General features: G+C 34.9%; 1 protein-coding gene across 1 annotated transcript in view; it reads right to left on the bottom strand.

The window, feature by feature from the left end:
- Nucleotides 1-21869, bottom strand: part of LOC111502241 (major royal jelly protein 9) — a 47938-nt gene that overhangs the window by 11991 nt on the left and 14078 nt on the right. Inside the window, exons 2-5 of the mRNA XM_023156257.2 lie at nt 21313-21519; nt 16196-16386; nt 14021-14116; nt 8156-8393 (exon numbers count right to left, since the gene is read on the bottom strand). Of these exons, the coding sequence (XP_023012025.2) occupies nt 8156-8393; nt 14021-14116; nt 16196-16386; nt 21313-21519 (732 nt within the window). The remainder of the gene's footprint in view (nt 1-8155; nt 8394-14020; nt 14117-16195; nt 16387-21312; nt 21520-21869) is intronic.

The following is a 21869-nucleotide window of genomic DNA, read 5'->3' as shown; positions in this document are numbered from 1 at the left end:
AGGCCACAAAAACAAAGTTTCACAACAATGAAAGGTTTTTTCCCAACAGCAAGAAGTCTGACATCTATGAAATTAACTTTCAGGTGTAATTATTCTTGAATCAAACGTGACTTCCGGGCCTATTTACACAACATTATCACAATTTCAATCATTGTCACTGTCGTAATCGAATTGAACCTGTACCGTTTCTTTCCTCGTTTCTTGATCGACAGCAGGAATGCGGTGCATGTGCCCATTTGGAATGACTAGCTCTTGATTTGAGGAGCGGAGGCAAGGGTGCAAGTCAGTCCTTGATTTTTTGAAGAAAGTCAATTATAATTGCGGAAAAGGTTGACTGAATGGAAAGCTTCCATTCGAACGCCATCTACAGAAATTTCCAGAAATAGTGTACTCTTTTTCAACACTTATCATTATAGACCAACTTACACCGGGGTGGGAGACACTACAAGAAAAGCAAAAAAATAAGGAATACGGTTTACTTGAGAGATTTAATAGGGTGTTGCATCCCTACCCTCTAAATGAATTAATGAAAATACATCATTTAACATTAATTGTCACTGGATGAAGAAATAAGAGTGTCAAAGTTCTGAAATTTTGTACTCTTTCAAATGATGGCTTTAATAGGAAATATAACAAAGTACAAGGTCTCACTCTAGGGATAAATGCACTGAACCTTACAACTTCTGATCTAAATCATATTTCCTGAAACCATCAAGGAAACTCAATTAGACTTTTCTTGATTCTTGAGATCCGGGATTCCGGCAGTCTCCAGCAGAAGCCACCTTAGACTTTTGTTTAACAGCGCAGCCAGACACGTTCAAGACGAACTCCTCGTACAGTACACATAATTTCCGTTTTTATGCTATTGATGGTTCTCATTCTTCGATATTTTAATGCTTGTATGCTTTTTTTGCTTGTGCACTTTTTATGATTTTGTGCTGTTATGATTTTGATGAATTTATCGATGTTTATGATTCAGCCTGCCACAACTATGATACAAGAAAACTGTTGTAAAAAAATCCTGATGACTTTACAATTAGTTAAAATTGACTATTGAATTATTATCTATGTATACCTCAGAAGATTTTATTAATTTTTTTTTGGGGAGGAAAGGAAGTTTTTGGCTTTCTACTACTCCATATTGATACAAAAAAAACAAGGATGAGGGAATCTTTCAAGGAAAGAAAGGAATTAATCAATTTCAAAATAAGTAACTCTATACATGAATGTGTAGATCATGCAAAGAAGTAACTTTTAGACACAAACTGAAAGAAAGTCCTCCTGAAACAGCTACTTTCATATAAACATTGAATTACACGAAAGAAAAAAATTCTTTCGAAACAAATACTTCTATATGAACACTAAATTATACAGAAGATACTTTTCTCTACTAGTAGTAGAAAACCAAACAGAAAGAAAGAAAGTTTTTGGCTTTCTACTAATAGTAGAAAGCCAAAAACTTTCTTTCCCAAAAATTAATCACTCCTAAAAATATAACCCCTTCAATTCAAATAAGATTCCTCTTGGCTGGGATTAAATCAAATAGGTGAATGAATGACATTACGATGTCATCGATGACATAAGCAGATCAAGCTTATTCCGTGACATTAAAAATCGTAATTTATGAATGAACTGTGTGTATTTTCTATAATGTTATCCAATTTGGTACTGAAGAGCCTTGGGGCAAGTGTCTTAAGGCGAAACATCGGTGTATACCAGTGAGGGTGACAGTATTTCATGTAAGTGCAATTTATTACCATTCATTTAAAGTAGAACTCATGTGAATGATATCTGATTTTTATTTCACAACGAATGTTTGAGTAGAGAAAAGTATCTTCTGTATAATTCAGTGTTCATATAGAAGTATTTGTTTCGAAAGAATTTTTTTCTTTCGTGTAATTCAATGTTCAACTGAAAGTAGCTGTTTCAGGAGGACTTTCTTTCAGTTTGTGTCTGAAAGTTACTTCTTTGCATGATCTACACATCCATGTATAGAGTTACTTATTTTAAAATTGATTATTTCCTTCCTTTCCTTGGAAGATTCCCTCATTCTTGTTTTTTTATATCAAGATGGAGTAGTAGAAAGCCAAAAACTTTCTTTCCCAAAAATTAATCACTCCTAAAAATATAACCCCTTCAATTCAAATTTTATTTATTCTTATGGATGATTCTCAAAAATTTTACTTGAATCACCACTACGTGTTCTCTATCTGAAGCCAGGCCCTAAAAAGACCCTTTCAAAATTTATTCCTACACACATAGAATCGGTTTCGATTCTAAGTATGCCATTGCTGTAAGTACATATCTCTGCCTGTACCTCAATTCTCACTCTAAGTTAATCACTATGAAAAACAACTTTATGACTGACAAAACTAGAAGAGTATTAGTTGACGTCTATTTTAATACCTAACCGTAACATGAATAAAAATATTCAAAATAAACAATATGGACTTTGAATAGGTGTCTGTATTCTGATTATGATAAATTTGTAGTACTACTGCATACCGCAAAGAAGAATCCCAGATCTATGAAGATGAAAAATAGAAATTCTATTCAATTGGTATGTCACAATCTTCAAGTTAAAATGGGCAAAAAGGTTTCTTTGTGTTCATATTGTCTCGCAAAACGATATAAAATGAAAAGTGGAAAAATGGAATAGTACAAACCAATGGAATCGAATATGATTGCGACTGAATATTGAAACTTTGCACACATGCTTCCACATAAATTCACAGGGTCAATTTGATATTATGATTATGACTGTGACTATTCCCTTACTCTACTGATTTTATATTATGATTATGACTGTGACTATACCCAAACTCTACTGAGACAACTCAAATGAACATATAAATCACAAGAAACTTTTCAATGCAATGAACAGATACATGACACCAAAATGAAAAATTAATTGCCGCACTTTACTAAATCACATAAAAAAATCCATCGATTCAAACTCCATCTTGAAAACCAACAACTTACATATGATATTCGAATATCTCGAAATCATAATTGAAACTCATTCGTATAATAAGATATTTTTCATTCGAATGGAAACGTTGTCACAGTATTTTAATGGAATACGCGACGTGTTGGGAATGCCGCGTCAAGTATTTCAGCTAATGTTGAAAAATACTACTTTGATCATTCAGGTACTCTTTTTATATATTCAAATATGGTGTTTTCTATGATTGTGTTCTTGTTCAAATTTCTCCTCATCTGGGTGAGAAAATTGATTCATTTTGAAAATTGATGTTTTGTCTTATATCGATGAATTGAGCTAAAAATATTCCAAGAAATATTTATTTCGAATACCACTCGACCTAAAAATGTTTACAGATAATTGTTGATTTTTTTAAACATTCTGATTTTAGATCAATACCAATCAAGCAATCAAAAATAGATCGTGCTGTTTGCTTTCATGGTTCGATGGAAGAGTAATTCCTCTCTTGATTTATTATGGACTCTGCCATTTGTTACGTTAGGTCAGTATCTGTTTTACTGGATATACTGACAGCATTTAAGTCTCAGACGCCTGGCCATGAGCCCTGCACCTTAAGTCATGCGACTGCGGTAGACTAAGATGTTGAAGACACCATTCTGACAGGCCATGATGAACACTCTCCCAGTTTCCAACTTCAGCTTACTCGACCTGAGCAACGCGAAGTTCACGATCTTCAATAAGTCAAGGTCATCAATGTTGTTGAAGAAAACCCCATGCATTGGTTTATCCTTGTGTTGCCGCAGAAGTGAAGTGATTTCTTCGGCTTGTGATTGTGATCACCTAGTTCAGTATCGAAAACTGAACCGAGTTCATCAGCTGCTCGGGCAGCTGCCTTAAAGAGAAATGCTCCAATTTCTACTCTCTCATGGTCACAGGCTATATGCAGTACCATTCTGTCATGTAGACACTCCAAACTCGAAAGTCCACGGCCTTCCTGTTGTCACGGGAAGTACAACTGTGGAACGGACGACTTGGGATGCGAACTCCTAAGCTCCTCCCGAGTCCACTTCACTAATCCAAACACGTGAAGTAAGATAGGAACGACAAGCACAGTTGTTGAAGCTTCTTTTTTCTCCGACATTTCAGATGACCAGATATGTCGAAAATTGTGCTGATATTTGCCGCGGAGAGAATTTTTCACTGCTGTTACCTCCTATGAGTGGCGTCGTTCCAAGCCGATGGTAAGAATACGTCTCTCCGGCATCCAGATAGTGTAGGATACTTCTATCTACATGCTGCACATCCTCTTTGTAGTCTCTGCATCATCCTCTCTTAAGATGAACCATTGCATATTTACCTATCCCAAATTTCATACCGATAAGCTGAAAAGGATCTTATAAAAATTTCACAATGGCTAAATTATAGCAAGTTGTGTCTGAATACGTCTAAAAGTAAATTTATAACATTTTCTACAAATGTCGACACTGAACCGAACAGAAATTATATTATGCTTCATAAGAAAACATGCACTCAACCAAATTGCAACTGTCCATCTATTAAAAAAACCAGAGAAATAAAATATCTTGGCGTAATTGTCGATCAACACCTAAAATGGAACGCGCATACCAAATATGTAAACAATAAAGCAATATACATCTTTAATTGAACCATTATTTAGATACTGTATAGTAATATGCGGAGGATCATATAATAATGCATTACAAAATTTGAAAACTACTCAGAACTGTATACTAAAAATAGGTTTCAGAAAAAACAAACGTTTCTCCACTAATAAGCTTTACGAAGACCTAGACATCTTTGACATTGACAAACTACATATGCACCAATGCTTGCTATATATGCATAAAAATACAAAACCAACTATAAATCCCAATAAAACTATTCCAACCCGATTTATTATGAAACTATCAATTGATATACCATTATTTAGAAGAAGTCTCTCCCAAAATAGCCTTTTTTACATAGGTCTGAAACTATATAGCAAACTACCACTTCAAATTAAAAATATATATAAACTCAGTTCCTTCAAACACCAAATAAAACAAATGAATAATGAAAATAAAATATACCTATGAATGAAAATAAAACGAAGAAAAATGTATGAATGAAAAAATAAATAAATAAAAAAATACAGGGTGTTCCTTAAACACATACTAATATTTAAGGAGGTAATTCTTAGACCTGTTTTAAGGAAAAAACGTCCTATGGACATATGTCCTAAACGCCTTAACTTTTGAGATACAGGGTGGCAAAGTTTTCAAAAATAATCAGTTTTTTAATAATAACTGAGATGATTTTGTAGACATCTTTGGCATATTTGATACATACGTTCCATGTCTTAAGGCCCATTTTCTGATGCACAATTTTCTTAATTTTCTCTGCCAGTGGCGTACGTACGAGTTTTGAAATGTATATTTTTGGCGAAAAAAATACTACGCCACTGCTTCATCTTGAATTAAAAATTATTTTTAAAATCTCCATACATTTTTGAGCACATTTGATTTGCTGGGTTTTCTTTGTCCGACGCATGGTTTTCGCTCAAAAAATTAAAAATCGCTTTACTTAAGGATAAATTCCTTAAAAATCTGATGCGGTATCGTGCATCGACTGAAAGCAAACTAAAAGATCAGATTTGTTGCAAAATAATTGAGGATCTAAACGGTATTTGTTTGTTGTCAGATGCACTGTTCTCAATTGAAATTACGTCATAACGCAGCACCGCTTAATAATTTTTGAAAACATAAATTTATTCAGTTATCCTGGAATAAATGACGTGTAGCATAATTTATTTACTGCACCTCTTGGAAATATGGAGTTTGTCGATATGTGATTTCTTTTAAAGATTAAAAGCAGAAAAAACAGCGTACCCACCATAGCAATAAAAAACGAATTCTCTGTATGTCCAAACGTCAGTTGTTGGTTTAAAGTAAGGTGTTGGTGTTAAAAACTGTCACAGCGCGTTTTGATTGATTTTGAAGTGTTATTGAAGTTATTTTGGTAGTCCGCTGTTTTTCTGAATATCAGTTAATATGGTAAATTATACGAATGCGGGAATGGCGCAAATGCATTACGTATATGGCCTTGCCGATGGTAATGCAACAGAAGCCAGGCGCATTTATCAGGAAAGATATCCTAATAGTGCCTTACCAGATAGCCGAACCTTTTCAAATATTCATCGTCGACTTGGGGAAACTGGTATTTTCAAGAAAGGGACTCCGGAAGGTAGACCTCGTCTAGTAAGAACTCCTGAAATTGAGGAAGCGGTGCTGCAAGAAATTGAGGAACATCCTGAGACGAGTACGAGGAAGATCGCTAGAACTCTGGATATTTGTCATCAAATTGTTTGGCGTATTTTGGTTGATTTTTTGTTATACCCATACCATATTTCAAGAGTGCAGGCATTACTCCCCAGAGATTTTCCACAGCGTGTGAACTTCAGTCAGTGGTATCTAGAAAGTATTGCACTAAATCCACAGTTTGAGACACAAATTTTGTTCACAGACGAAGCAAATTTTTTTGGAATGCCATTCAAAATTTTCATAACAATCATGTGTGGGCTGAAGAAAATCCCCATGCAATAAACGAAACCCATTTCCAACACCAATTTTCGGTTAATGTATGGGCAGGAATTATAGGTGATCATCTAATAGGCCCATTTTTTCTACCAGGACGCCTTGATGGTCGTTCTTATTTACACTTTCTCGAAGAAGACTTACCTGGGTTATTGGAAGATGTGCCACTTGCGTTAAGGAATCGAATATGGTACATGCACGATGGCGCCCCTGCTCATTTCAGTGTAATTGTCCGAAACCATTTAAATACAGTTTATCCTAATCGTTGGATAGGTCGCGGAGGACCTCAGCAATGGCCAGTGAGATCCCCCGATCTCAACAGTTTAGAAAGATTTAAGAGAGCGAATAGTTGCCTCGTGTGAAACTATACGAAATACGCCGGGAATATTTGAACGGGTGCGTAATTCCATGCGTAGAAGGGCGGAAGCATGCATACTAAGTTTTATAATCAGTTTTGGTATTATTACTAATAAATAACAAATTTGTGCTATTCGTTTAGACTTACTGTCACAAAATAAAATAAAACTCGTTTTTGTGAAAAATTTATTTTTTTGCAGATTATGTTTTCAAATATTATTAGGGAATTGGTAATGCGTTATGAAGCAATTTTCAGATTCTCATTCAATTTAGAATTGATCTAATTTCTTAATTTGCTTTCTGTCGATTTTTATTTTTTTGAGTGAAAATCATGCGTCGGACAAAGAAATACCAGGAGATCAAATTTTCTCAAAAATAAATGACGATTTTAAAAATGATTTTATTTTGAAAAGAAAGCATTGGCGTAGTACTTTTTCCCCAAAAATATTCAATGCGAAACCCGTAGGAATGCCACTGTTTGAAAAAATACAAATTTGTGTACATCAGAAAATGCGCCATGAGGCATGGAACATATGTACCAAATATGCCAAAGATGTCTACAAAATTATCTCAGTTATTATTAAAAAAGTGATTATTTTTGAAAACTTTGCCACCCTGTATCTCAAAAGTTAAGGCGTTTAGGACATACGTCCATAGGAAGTTTTTTTCTTAAAATGGGTCTAAGAATTACCTCCTTAAATATTAGCATGTGTTTAAGGAACACCCTGTATATGAATAAATGAAAATAAAATAAAATGAACGAATAAATTTGAAAAAAATTAAAATATAAATGAATGAAAAAAAAAAAAAATGAAAAAGCTCTCCTCAAGTTTACTCATTTCTACTCAATTTTTTATACAATGTTTTGAAAAAAAAACTATTCTCTATGCACAATCAGTTTGCACCTCTCCGAATATTGAAACATTAAAACAAAAAAAAAATATTTTTCCTCGTACAGAAATCCGCACTACAATCATTTATGCTTAGGTAATTTCTGTACAGAGTATATTATATTATATATTATATTATTATATTATCTGTAACAACAATATCAATTGTAAAAATGACAATTATGGAATGGATGAATGAAGTTTTGATTTGATTTGATTTTGATTTGATAGCATGCGTGTACTCTTCAACCACCCTCAAAGACAGATGGGGATTATTATTACTATTTGCTGAATATTGGAAAATTGAGATGTATCGGTACAATTTTCAGGTCTTGTAATATTACTTTCAAAAACTGAATTAATGTTCATACCTTCAATATTGTAGGTACCGTAACTGGGATATGGATACATAGTCTTATCAGTCACTCTCCAAGAAATCTGTCGTTGAAGGTCATACACGATGATGGAATATGTCTGACAATCCGCTAAATAGACGAAAGTATTGTGACACTGGTTACTTTTGTCTATTATCTCCACAACTGGTGTAACTAGGATGGAACGAGATTCAATCTGACTGGAGGGAATTTCGTACCGGTGGAGGAGTGTATTCTGCAAAAATAATTTTTAAATCAATGGCTCATCACCATTTGATCGAACTTTGAATATCATGTGCTTGAATGGTTAAGATAATGAAAATGTACATCAATACTTTGAAAATCATCAAGTTCAAGAAGATTCCAGAAAAATAAATGATTCAAACCCTAGGCACATCTCAGATACATTTATACTGAATAAATGAACATATGAACATTTCACATATGTGATTTAAATCACAAATGATAGTCATAATAAGATTAAGATTTTATTTATAATCATATAAGTTTAATTTTTGATATGAACTACCGTGATAGCTGCAAACCTATACTCATGAGGGAAAACTTGTTATCAGTTCCATGCATATATATACTGAAATGTGTAACATATTTAAGAAGTAACCTTGCATCTTTTGAAGTGAATGCGGCTACTCATAACTATTGTGCGTCATGGTGATATGTTGAGAATACCCTCTCACAAAACAACCAAATTTAAAAATTCTCCACTATATTAATCGATCACACTGTACATTAAACTACCAAATGCTATTAAGGAGTATAAATCGTATGAAATATTTAAGAATAATACTAAAAAATTCTTAATAGAAAAATGTTTCTATAGCGTACAGGATTATTTAGGACAAAAATTCTAATTTTATGATTCTTATTATTAATTTATACCTTCTATAACTGTGATACCCATATGCTTTTGTGATATTTGTTTTAATTTTTTTATTTATATATGACAAATCATGATTTTGGTTGTTTTTATATTATATTATATATTATATTATATTGTACTTCTATTGACTTACCATATGTACATTAAGTACCGAAATGGCTAATTAATATTATTATTATTCTTATTAATCTAAATAGATTTTGAAATTTTTTCATCTACAGGAAAAAGAATTCAAGAATTCCCGGTGGTATGCAATGTAATGATTCTTGATTCTTTTTAGTCAATTGTGGATGGATTTGCGGAGTTTTTCTTCAGTGTATACTTGAACTTCAACGATAATAATTCCGAGACTTGATCCATTGAATTAGTCTAATATCTCGATTAAGCCCATTTCTGAAGAAAATATAATAAGAGCTTTTAGATAAACTCACCACTGGAGTGGACAACTTGCCTAATTGTATTGTCAGATTGTATTTTTGCGTTGATAGAACTACTTTCACATTTCCTCAACTCGATTGTCACTTCTGAAAGCTATCCAGACATATGGAAAAGAGCAAAAATACGTCTCATATCCAAATTTGGCCACCGATCATTCGTATCCAACTACAGATCAGTAGCTATATCATGCAATTTTTGAAAACTCTTTGAAAGCATTATTTATGATCGAATATACAGTGCATTTCTTGTCCTCCACCTTTTATTTTTTGAACGGCTCAACTCAAAAAATTGAAATTTTGGATAGTTCAATTAATGCATGAATACTTTATTTTGAAGTGGAATTGACAGATGAAACTTTCAAGATGGCGACTGGGCATCATCTGGAAAAAAATTAAATAGAAAGGGGAGTCTTGTGACACACCATTTTGAAGCTCCTGATAAATGCTTCACAACCCTAGGATGTAATGTCAGTATCTTCAACTAATACAAAATGGCGGAACTTTTAATAATTTCCTGAATACGTTGACATTTAACTACATAATATGGGGTAATAAGCTTTAGGTCATTTCAGAAAATGCTTGAAATGGTCGCCTTGAAATATTGAAGCAGGTTCAGTTTCTTACACCACTTGCTTCAAATAGCCCCATAGAAAAAGTCTGAAGGTGTCAAATCTGGCAAGCGGGCTGGCCATTCTGTAGGATCTCGACGGCCAATCCAATGACCGGAAAACGTAGTATCCAAATAGTTACTTACTTGTCTGGAGTAATGTGGTGGTGCCCCATCTTGTTGGAATACAATATCCATATCAAATTCATTAAGATTCGCTTTGACAATTTCAGTGATGAGAGCATTTTCAAATACAGTTGCCCTGTTTAATTTTGATCAATAAATAGGGATCCTTCAATATGGTTTCCCAATATTCCTGCCCAAACGTCAATTTTTTCTGGATATTGGGTATGTGTTCCCCGGAAAACGCGAGGGTTGGTGTCACCCCAATAATGGCAATTTTGTCTGTGAACAGGTAGCATGCCTTGCAATGGTTTTGGTCATGATTTCGCAGAATTATGTTCTTCGATCATCTACACAATTTTGTGTAGATGATACCTATTCCCCTTCAAAAATCTCCACATAGTAGAAGGAGACACCTCATAAACATTCGCGACGGAATAAGTAGACTGTTCAGGATTTACTACCATCCCACCAATTATTTGCACTTGATGTTCTTTCGGAATGGACGAATGACCTAAGGGCTTTTTGTTATGTACATGCACTAGCGGTAGTTGTGAATTTGGATACAAGTTCTCTCAAATATTTTCTACAGATAGGACGATTCGGAAAACGTTAATTGAAAATCATTTCGGTCTCGTGAGAATTACGCGTCGCACCGTAAATAAAAATCGTTTAAATTTTTTCTTTCGATGGACAAGAATTGACCATTTCAGATATTGTTGAAGTGGTACCTTGCTACTAGTAAAACCGAAAGCTAAATGAGAATATTTCAACTGAACTATGATGTTCAATGTCGTACTAACATTTTTTGTCGTTTTTATAAACAAAAAATGAATTAACAAACCTTATCGGTCGTTGGAAATACCATATGGCAGAAAAAAAGGAATATTTCCAAAAATATCCATATAAATGTGTTTGTTTTCAGGAAATTATTGAATGTTTCGCCATTTTGTATTAGGTGAAGATATTGACTTCATGTTCTAGGGTTGTGAAGTATTCGTCAGGAGCTTCAACATGATTTGTCACAAGATCCCCCTTTCTATTCAATGTCTTTTCCCAGATGACACCCAGACGCCATCTTAAAAGTTTCATCTGTCAATTTCATTTCAAAATAAATTATTCAAGCATCATTTTCATTATCCCAAATACCAATTTTTCAACTTGACCCGTTCAAAAAATGAAAGGGGGAGACATTACAGAAATGCACTGTATAAGGATATTAGAATGATAATAATACCAAATCAGCATTATTCATTCGCAAAAGATCTACCGTAACAAACCTGGAGAGTATAACAGTATATATTTCTTGTAATCTCGATTCAACAGAACAAGTTGATGTCATCTATACTGATATAAAGAAGCCTTCGATCAGATTGACCACTTTCTACTTTTGGAAAAATTTCAATGAATTGGATACTCAACTTCTTCAATAGGATTGCTCCAATCTTATCTGTCAGAGCGCATTCAGTCGAACCATTACATTTCTTTTCAAGATTATTTATTGCAAAACAGGACTGAGTTTCTTTTTGACACATTTGTTCAGGCTACATGAATTTTTGAATGATTCTACCTGAGTAATAGATGTTATTGTAAGCACACAGAGAAATGTTTTCTGATCAAATAATTCATAACTGAACAAACTGAAAAAGTTGAATTGCTCAGAAATTAAATTAAATGAATTCTGCTCTGAAAAACATTTTGAGATATGTGGGTTGCACTGTAAAAACTACAAGGGTATGTCTGTTGTGGTACTAGTCTGTTACAGATCTCCGGAAGGAAATTTTAATACTTTTTGTGAAAATTTGATGAGTGTCTTAGATTTTATTTATATGCCTGGTAAAAATATTATTTTAACTGGAGATTTTAATATTGATGCAACTGAAAACTCTAGGGATGCTAATGCCTATCGTAGTTTGACAACTCTTTTGTCAGGTTTTAATTTAAGTCAGATGGTGGAGTGGCCAACACGCATAACCTCCCATTCTGAAACCATTATTGATGAAATCTATACTAATATATCTAACTCTACTGTATGTGTTCTGGACAATACAATTTCTGATCATCGAACTGTATTATTTGAATATGTTGAGACTGTCTCGCCACTGAAGAGGGAGGTACCTCAACCCTGCAGAAGTTTCAGTGCTAATAACGTGAATAGATTCATTCAATCATTAGAGAGAGAGTCTTGGAATGACGTGTACAATTTTTCCAATGTCGAAGACGCACATAATACTTTCAACGACATTTTTGTTTACCACTTCAACATCTGTTTTCCACTCAGAAGGCATTATGGTTCAAAAAATTCCAATAAATTGTGGATCGATGATAATGTTAGGAAGTCGAGCATTAAACTGAAGGATTTATTTCTATTAAAATGTACTTTTCTCGTCCTGAACGAAGCTTATGCATTTGCAAAGAAGCAACATGAATTGTTATTAACAGAAACTAAGCGATCCTACTACCAAAGTAAAATAGCAAAAATGTCTTGGAATGTAGTATCTGATTTAACTAATCGTACGAGAAAACATTCCTTTAATAATATCTCTATCTCGCATGAAAATGAATCTGTTGAAGATCCAGAGAGAATCAGTAATTTATTTAATGAATTTTTCATGAATATGCCAATCAAACTTCTCAGTGAACATAGGCCTCAAAGGACAGCTAAACTTCCCGAACCTGAAATAATTGGTTTCAATGAGTCCCTGTTTCTAGCACCCTTTTCAGAACCTGAATTATTACAGTTGATGTCGATTAAATTGAAGAATAAAGCCTCGTCGGGGCCAGATGAGATTCCGTCATTTATTTTGAAGAAGGTGTTACGTCACATTATTTCGCCTCTATCTTATCTAGTTAATCTTTCTTTCACTTGTGGTTGTTTTCCATCTTTATTGAAAATCGGCAAAGTCATTCCAGTATACAAAAAGCAAAATCCAGCAAATCTTGAAAATTATAGGCCCATTAACATTAACATTGTACCAACTTGATTTCAAAATTGAACTCATTATGTTTTATGTTCCGAAATCTTAAGGACATTTTGTTACGTAAACAATTAATCGTATTATATCATGCACAAGTAGCCTCCCGATTACGATATGGCATATGTTTCTGGGGTGTGTCCACTCGAGCACCAGACGTATTTATTGTACAAAAACGCATTTTAAAAATTATTTGCGATACCTCAAGCAAAGCATCCTGTAGACCGATTTTTAAAGCATCAAAAATTTAACAATGACGAGTATTTTAATTTTAGAAATGTGTGTATACGTTTACACAAATAAAAATAAGTTCACTAGAATCCATAGTTATAATACGAGAAATTGCGCTGATTTCCACATTCCCTTCTGTAAATATGTTGTATCTTCGAAATTTTCTGAATATTTGAGTCTGAGGATTTTTAATAAACTGCCTAAAGAAATAGTTAGTTGCGCCAATATTTCTATTTTTAAAACTCGCTTGAGGAAATATTTACTCGACAATGATTTTTATACATTGGATGAATTTTTTATTTTTTAGATATTCAGATTATAAGTGACTATTCCTATATGTTTTATCATCTTTGGGAAAATAAATGTATTATCATTATTATTATTAACCCAACGAACAATGGAAAAAAGGCATATTTTGTTTTATCTATATTCACAAGAAGCACCAATCGAAAAATTGGTGTATGGCATTCAACACTTTTGATACTTTCATAGTAGCAGTATATTTTTTTTGGTTGATCATATCCATGAATATACAATTTGGAAAAATTACGAATTGTTGAGAAATCATGAAATATGTTTTCTACTCACAGTTTTCAAATCGAATGCCAGAAGTTGAGGGGGGCATTTCATTTCATCCAATACTCTTCCAGTATCCAATACCCAAAGTCTATCACATTCATCTATCTGAAAAACAATATATCAAATAATTGACATTAGTCTTACGTCTAAAATAACTGAGAAAATATATTTGTGTCAGTCTTACGGTGGATTCAAATATCACTCAACAATTTATCAGGAATTCAGTAAAAAATAATTCAAAAGTATTTATAAATTATATGACGAAGGTAAATCGTTAATTGTGAAGTTGTTTTTTTGGGGATATTCGTTGACACTTATTCCACCATCCCTTAAAACGTATACAATAACGAGACATTCTGTTTGAAAAAAATATGTTTTTCCGTTTATCAGCTGGGCCCCCATACGAACGACAACTCTCAGAAGTTGAGAAACTTGTGCGAGCTAAGGACTAACGAGGTCTTACCTTTTAACGTGTGATTCCTAACACGGTTGCAGAATCATTCCAACTTCAACCAGATAAATTCCCTCGAAAAATATCTGGTCGAGGCGGGAATCGAACCCACGGTCTTCCGATCGTGAGTCGGGCGCACTACCACCGCGGCCAATTCCAACAACATTATTTCAATACATGACAAAACATCTGAATTTTAACCTTTTTGATTTTAAATATAGTACCTTGGTCATTATGTCGATTGTAATGAAGTTATATTTTGCAGATGATTTAAAAATATATTCACCTCTCGAAACTATTGAAGAATGTAATACATTGCAACGACAGAAAAACACAGACTTGGTGTGAAGTTGACAAACTATATCTAAACGCACCCAAAAATAAATCGTTCACAATCGAAACGTCTTAAAGTAACTTGGTTTGGAATCATTTAATTTTATATCTTTAATTTTCATTTCTTGTTAATAATTTTTTATTTTTCAGCTCGTGTTAATAGTTCTTTTTTTTGTTTGTTGCTTGTACGTTATTTCATTGTAATTTCAGTGTTTTGCTTAATGAAATTGTTTTTTCAGCTAATATTTTTAATTTTTCCACAGACTGTTTCAGGGATTTCAAATCAATTCATATCATATTAGACAATGGAAGTCCAAACTGATGAATGCACCACGAAACATTGTCAACCACCTTCAGACAATCAGAATATATAACCTCATCCTGATGAGTAGTTGATAAATTCAAAATGTGTATCGATTTGAGAAATTATTCCTTAGTGTATTAAAACATTTTTATTTATAAAATGCTTTCAAACAATACAGTGATATTCGAATATTCATCGTAATTCAGAAAAGTCTGCCTGCATCTGTATACATATTTGTTGGTGTAAGATGAGTTGAAAAGTTCGTGGGCTAACACACAGATGGCGATGCTACTAGTATTGAATCCATATAGTTTTCAGTTAACTGAAACCTTCTAAACACACGTGTACAAATTTCACAGTTGTCGGACTATTAGTTTGTGGGATAGAACATTCTAAATGAAGCAACTTCTGTGCTCTGTTCAGAGAGGGAGCCGCGCGAGCTCACAATCGACCAAAAACAACAACAAACTGATGATTCTGAGCAGTGTCGATATATGACAATGGATGAAACATGGTTCCATTATTTCAGATCGTCATCTGAGTGGACTGTGTATAGTGAACCACACACAGTTGTGTGTGGTTCACCACACACGCCTGGTGCACAGGCGTGCAAAGATGCAACAGTCGGCTAAAAAGGTTACGGTATCAATATTTTGGGATGCGCATGAAAATGATGGGAAAATTGCATGAATCGGGCTTCTAATTGCTTCCGCATCCACCGCATTCTCCAGATCAAACCCCCAGCGACTTTTCCCGTTCTCAAACTTCAAGAGAATCGTTGAAACCGAGGCTTATTTTGAGGCTAAAGACAAATCATATAAAAATGCTATCAAACAATTGTATGACCGGTATAACGCATTCGAAAGCAACTATATAGATTTATAAAATTGAATTTCATAACTTTTCCTACAAACTTTACAGCCCAACTTACGTGAATCAATATACCTTTCATGTGAAAATTCCTAAAATGCACTTTGAAAAGTATCCGTTCAGATAATCTTCCCAAGTATAAGAACTACAAAACTATTTTCGACGTGTGTTTCATCCCATTACTTTTTTGAATGTATTATAAGGAAGTGAATTTCTTTAAACTTACCATCACTCTGAAAACAGAAACGATTCTATCAGTCTTGCATTTTGTAGGTTCGGTGTGCCAATCCCAAGACGGGTATGGCGAGATAATTGGATTGCCATTTCTAACTTTATTGGTCACTGTACCTAAGGTTACAGGTACACCAGGCTGGAACCTAGGCATGACGACAAAAACTTTCGACGTACCATTGTCACCTTCAACAAAATTTCGAAAATGAAACATTAATATTCTTTTCTGAAAGTATCCCAGGACTGAATATTACTGTAGTTTTTTCCCAACACCAAACCGTTATTTTTACACCTCGACATGTTTTTTGATAACCAAGTGATCTTCCTCTTATTTTGATGGTTTAGTTTGATATTCCTCGTGAAAATGATCACTTGCTGATCGAAATAATGAATGATTTTTTAGCTGGTATCTTTTTAGCAACACTCTTTTTGACAAATCACTCGTAAATCGTGTCTGGTGTTATTGTCAAACTTGTTCAGTTTGGTCTATAATTTAACCATGAGTCGACTTACAAATGAACAACGCTTGTGAATTATTGAATTTTATTATCAAAATTCATGCTTGGTGAAGTGCATCGTGCACTTCTTCCAATTTATGGGCAGTTTCATCGGCCTACTGAGGGAGCTATTCGGAAGCTTGTGACTAAATTTTGAACCCAGTTTACATTATTGGACATTAAACCACCAACATGCATACGTAGAGTGAGAACCGAAGAAAATATTGCGGTTGTAGCCGCCAGCGTTCGTGATGACCGTGAAATGTCGATTCTCCGCCGTTCGCAGCAATTGGGCCTCTGTTACTCCACTACATGGAAACTTTTGCGAAAGGATTTGGGTGTAAAACCTTATAAGATACAGCTGGCGCAAGAATTGAAGCCACACGACCTTCCACAACGTCTAACATTTGGTGAATGTGCGCTAGCAAAGTTGGAGGAAGATCCACATTTCTGAATGGATATGTCAACAAGCAAAATTGCCGCATCTGGAGGGAAGCCCAGCCACAAGTATTGCAAGAGCTAGCGATGCATCCCGAAAAATTCACTATTTGGTGTGGATTATGGGTCGGTGGCATCATCGGGCTGTACTTCTTCAAAGACGACAGTGACCGGAACGTTACTGTGAATGGCGAGCGCTACCGTGTGATGATTGACGACTTTTTGTTGCCCAAAATGAAAGAATTGGACATGCTTGACATGTGGTGTCAACAAAAAGGTGCCACATGCCACACAGCACGCGAAACAATGGCCCAATTAAGAGCCACCTTCCGTGAACAGTTTATCTTACGTTTGGGGCCCGTCAATTGGTCGCCTAGATCATGTGATTTAACACCTTTGAATTATTTCTTGTGGAGTCATGTGAAGGCTCATGTCTACAGGGATAAACCAGCAACGACTGACGCTCTGGAAGCCAATATTGAAGCATTTATACGTGAAATACCGGTCGATATATTAAAGAGAGTGTGCCAAAATTGGACCTTGCGCATGGGTCATCTAAAGCGGAGCCGCGGACAACATTTGCATGAAATCATTTCCAAACATTAAATTATATTGATCGTTCTATCGATTCCAATAAAAATTTCTTCGATTTTTTAAAATTTTTTGTGTTGTTTTGAAAATCAAATCCTATACCTCTTAAAAAATCGCCCGTTTCGTGTCAAGGTGTTGAAATAACACAAAGTGATCATCTTCAAAATGAAGACGAAACTAAACAGTTTACTTTAGTTTGATTTTCCTCTTGAAAATGATCCCTTGGTGATCGAAACACGTGTCGAGGTGTTGAAATAACGGTTTGGTGTTGGGAAGAAACTTCATCAATATTCATTACTGCACCAAAGGTTCCAAACAGTGCATCACAAGTATGCCTGGACTATTAATAGAGTATCAAGTCGTAAGGAAAAATGAAGTAAAAACTAAAAATAATTAGAGTATGAGTGAGGTTTGACACCAGCATCAATATTTACCCCAGAAATTTATTTTCGTTGGACTCTTTACATCTATTCATTACTTGAACTGTGCTGGAAATTTCAATACAGTTTATTGTAGTCTGAACCAGAACACAAATACAAAACATTTGAGATTCAACAGCAGACAGAGCTGTATCGATCTGCCATAAGTTTCATCAGTGATTCTAGGCTGAACCACGATTGCATTTCCGGACTCAATTGCCTACAAAGAAGCCTGAGTAATAGAAGACGATGTTATTTCCCCACAAGAAGTCATCAGAAGTCTCGATCCACGAATATGAATCATGAACGGAACTCTTGAATTCGGCCCATTGCAAAGCCAATCATGAATATTGTCCATCACAGCCTTCGCATTTCGGGGCCTTTGTCTACTAAGTTGTCTCAATTGATACATCCGTAGTTCAGCATAACTCCATTATTATATTAAATCCTGTGGTGGGCGGAAACATAGCTGCCTGGTGTTGGATCGATAATATTGTTTTCAATGATCTGAATTCAATCTCATCTAGTGAAATCTGCATTGGAAAACTGGGCACAGAGTTTTTTTTTCAGCTCATTATTGACAATAGATTGACAACGAAATCATTGTACACGGCGTTAGTCGTCGGTTGTTTCCGGTAGAAGAAATTAAGAATTTGGAATATGTAACCCCCTGGAGTCCACAATAACAGCTGTTCGTGAGAATGATGTCTCAACAACTACAGCTGAAAAGTATTTTTTGGGGCGACGAATCAACTTCAATGTGGACCGGCAAAATGTGTGATATTTGTCAGACATAAACCCATCTTACTGGATTGAAGGGCACGACAGGAGTAAAGGTAATCGCATTGCTGACTCTTTAGCCAAGGAAGCGGCTGGAATTAGAATTTTAGGACCCAGAAGCACCTACGGCCTGATGACTTCGACAATTGCGGAACCAGCCAAACGTTACAGCCATGCTCAATCCCTAAAGAGATGGGATGAAATCAAAGGATGCAATCTTACCAGGATATCCCTGGGTGACCCTGGGAATCTGGCACCGAAGAAATATCTGGCGATGACCAGGAAAAATCTACGCTTAACACTGGCCACTGTCAACTAAGGAAACACCTCCATAATATGGGGCCAGTGGACACACATTTATGCAGGATGTGTGAACAGGAAGATGAAACTGCCAGGCATGCTCTATGCGAGTGTCCGGAGTTATCGTCAATGAGAGAGTGTGTATTCGGTGAGTCTTGACCTACACCTGCCGATATAGAGGAGATGTCTCCTAGTGACCTGTCCACTTTCCTGGAAAGGACAGGATGGACAATGACATAGAAAGACACCTCTTCGGGACGATGTACAATGGGTCACATGTGGACTGAGTGCTGTGAGCCTACACTCACCCTCCCTACTCTACAGATACAGATACTTTATTTTCTTGAAGGTCACACTCAAACTTCTTAGGAGAATAATGTATGCGCAGGAATATTGGCAAATTATGTTGTTCATCCCATATATCTAGAGAAAAAATCTTCAAAACATTCACCCACTGGTTCAAGAAATGGTGGCCAATAGGAAGAATTTGAAAATGCTGTTGTTTCCCAATGAGGTGGTATGCCTGCACATTTTTCCAGGCCAGAAAAGGATTGGTTGGTTTAGACATACCCAGGCATGTAGAATAGTGTGCGCGGGCCGTTTAAGTGACGTGCTCGTTCACCTCATTTGACCTCTCTGGGACTTCATCAAATCAAAAGTTTATATTATGTAACCTGGTTCAGTACTGGAACTCAGTGCAGAATTACCGAAACTTGGGCTAGTATTACCACAAGAACATTCGAAAATATCAGAAATTCAATTTTTAATACATAAAATAAATAATAGTGTGTTTAAATTAAAATACTATCTGAATTCAAAGATTCCAACATTCCTCTTGGCTAGGATTAAATCAAATAGGTGAATGAATGTCATTAAGATGTCATCGATGACATAAGCAGATCAAGCTTATTCCGTGACATTAAAAAATCGTAATTCATGAAAGAATTGTGTGTATTTTCTATAATGTTATCCAATTCGGTACTGAAGAGCCCTAGGACAAGTGTCTTAAGGCGAAACATCGGTGTATACCAGTGAGGGTGACAGTGTTCCATGTGAATGCAATTTATTACCATTCATTCAAAGTAGAACTCATGTGAATGATATCTGATTTTTATTCCACAACGAATGTTTGAAATACAAACTGAGTAGAGAAAAGTATCTTCTGTATAATTCAGTGTTCATATAGAAGTATTTGTTTCGAAAGCATTTTTTCTTTCGTGTAATTCAATGTTTATATGAAAGTAGCTGTTTCAGAAAGTAGTGTCTGAAAGTTACTTCTTTGCATGATCTACACACCCATGTATATAGTTACTTATTTTCAAATTGATTACTTCCTTCCTTTCTTTGGAAGATTCCCTCATCCCTTTTTTTGTATCAAGATGGAGTAGTACAAAGCCAAAAACTTTCTTTCCCAAAATACTATCGTTTTGTGCCCTTAAAATCAACACTAATTCTATTGCAAGATATATTACTAGTTCATTTCTTTTTTCAATGAACATTTATTTCAAGAAATGTGAAATAGTTTGGCAGAGTCATGGAATTCCTAGTCTCAAATTCAAACATCAATGACTCCGCAACCGTTTATGGAAATTGAAAAAAGTGAAGACAGATAATTGAAATACATTTCATATGAAATATCATACGAAAAAAAAATTGACAGTGTCCTCTCGGAGGCAAGTGATGTCACTCTATTAGCTGTTTTATAAAAGAATACTGAAATGATTTCTCTTTACAAAATTTTTGTCCGGCTCTGATATTTTGCCAGATGCGAAAGTTATGAGGAGGGACTATTTACATTCGCCCTGTATGTAACATTCGTCATGAACAAAGAAACTCAAGTGATGTTAATTATGAACTGTAGAACATCAAATGGTTATATTAGTAAATGATTTGTTTATTACAACAGTAGAAATTAATGAGTTAGGTGATATCATCACTAGCATTTTCAAACTGTCATGAATATCTTCAACGAAATATGATGAATTCACTGGAAAATATGATTGATTCACCAGTTTCACAAGTAGACACTTTTCAAACTCATATTTTCTTCTACAATTCAGCTGAAAGTGATGAATATTATCACTTACCTGGATAGTAAATGTCTACATCAATAGTTGCAGCATTTCCTGGCATGAAATTTCCGCTGTCAATATCATCTTGCCTGATACTTTCAGAGGGATAGTCAAATTCAACCTGAGACCACTGAAAAATCACTTTCAAATCTTCGTTTGCTGCCAAACTGGAACGAACAACTATACTGCAAACTCCCAATAGGAGACAGATGAATTTGGATCCTGTAATAATTTTGAATAAAGTAGAAGTGAATGAGTTGTTATCCTTTTTTTGGACAAATACAACACCCCAGTCATGCATCAGCCACCGTATTCACCAGATTTGCCTCTCTGCGACTTTTTCTGTTCCCAAGATTGAAGATACACCTGGAAGGACATCGTTTTGCGAAGATTGAGGAGATGAAAACCGAATGGCTGAGAATGCTCAAGGACATACCAAAAAGTGCACGTCAGAACTAATTTGAGGATTGAAAAAAAGGTGGCACATGTGGAGGGGAATACTTTGAAGGGTACTAATTATAAATTGATGAATAAATGAATATTTTTTTGAGAAAAATGAAAATTTACCTCAC

The sequence above is a fragment of the Leptinotarsa decemlineata genome, unplaced genomic scaffold (assembly GCF_025532065.1).
Source record: "Leptinotarsa decemlineata unplaced genomic scaffold, Ldec_3_MD MMD2_tig00001393_RagTag_RagTag, whole genome shotgun sequence".
In the NCBI taxonomy this organism is placed as follows: Eukaryota; Metazoa; Arthropoda; class Insecta; order Coleoptera; family Chrysomelidae; genus Leptinotarsa; species Leptinotarsa decemlineata.
This window is presented reverse-complemented; position numbering and strand designations above follow the sequence as displayed.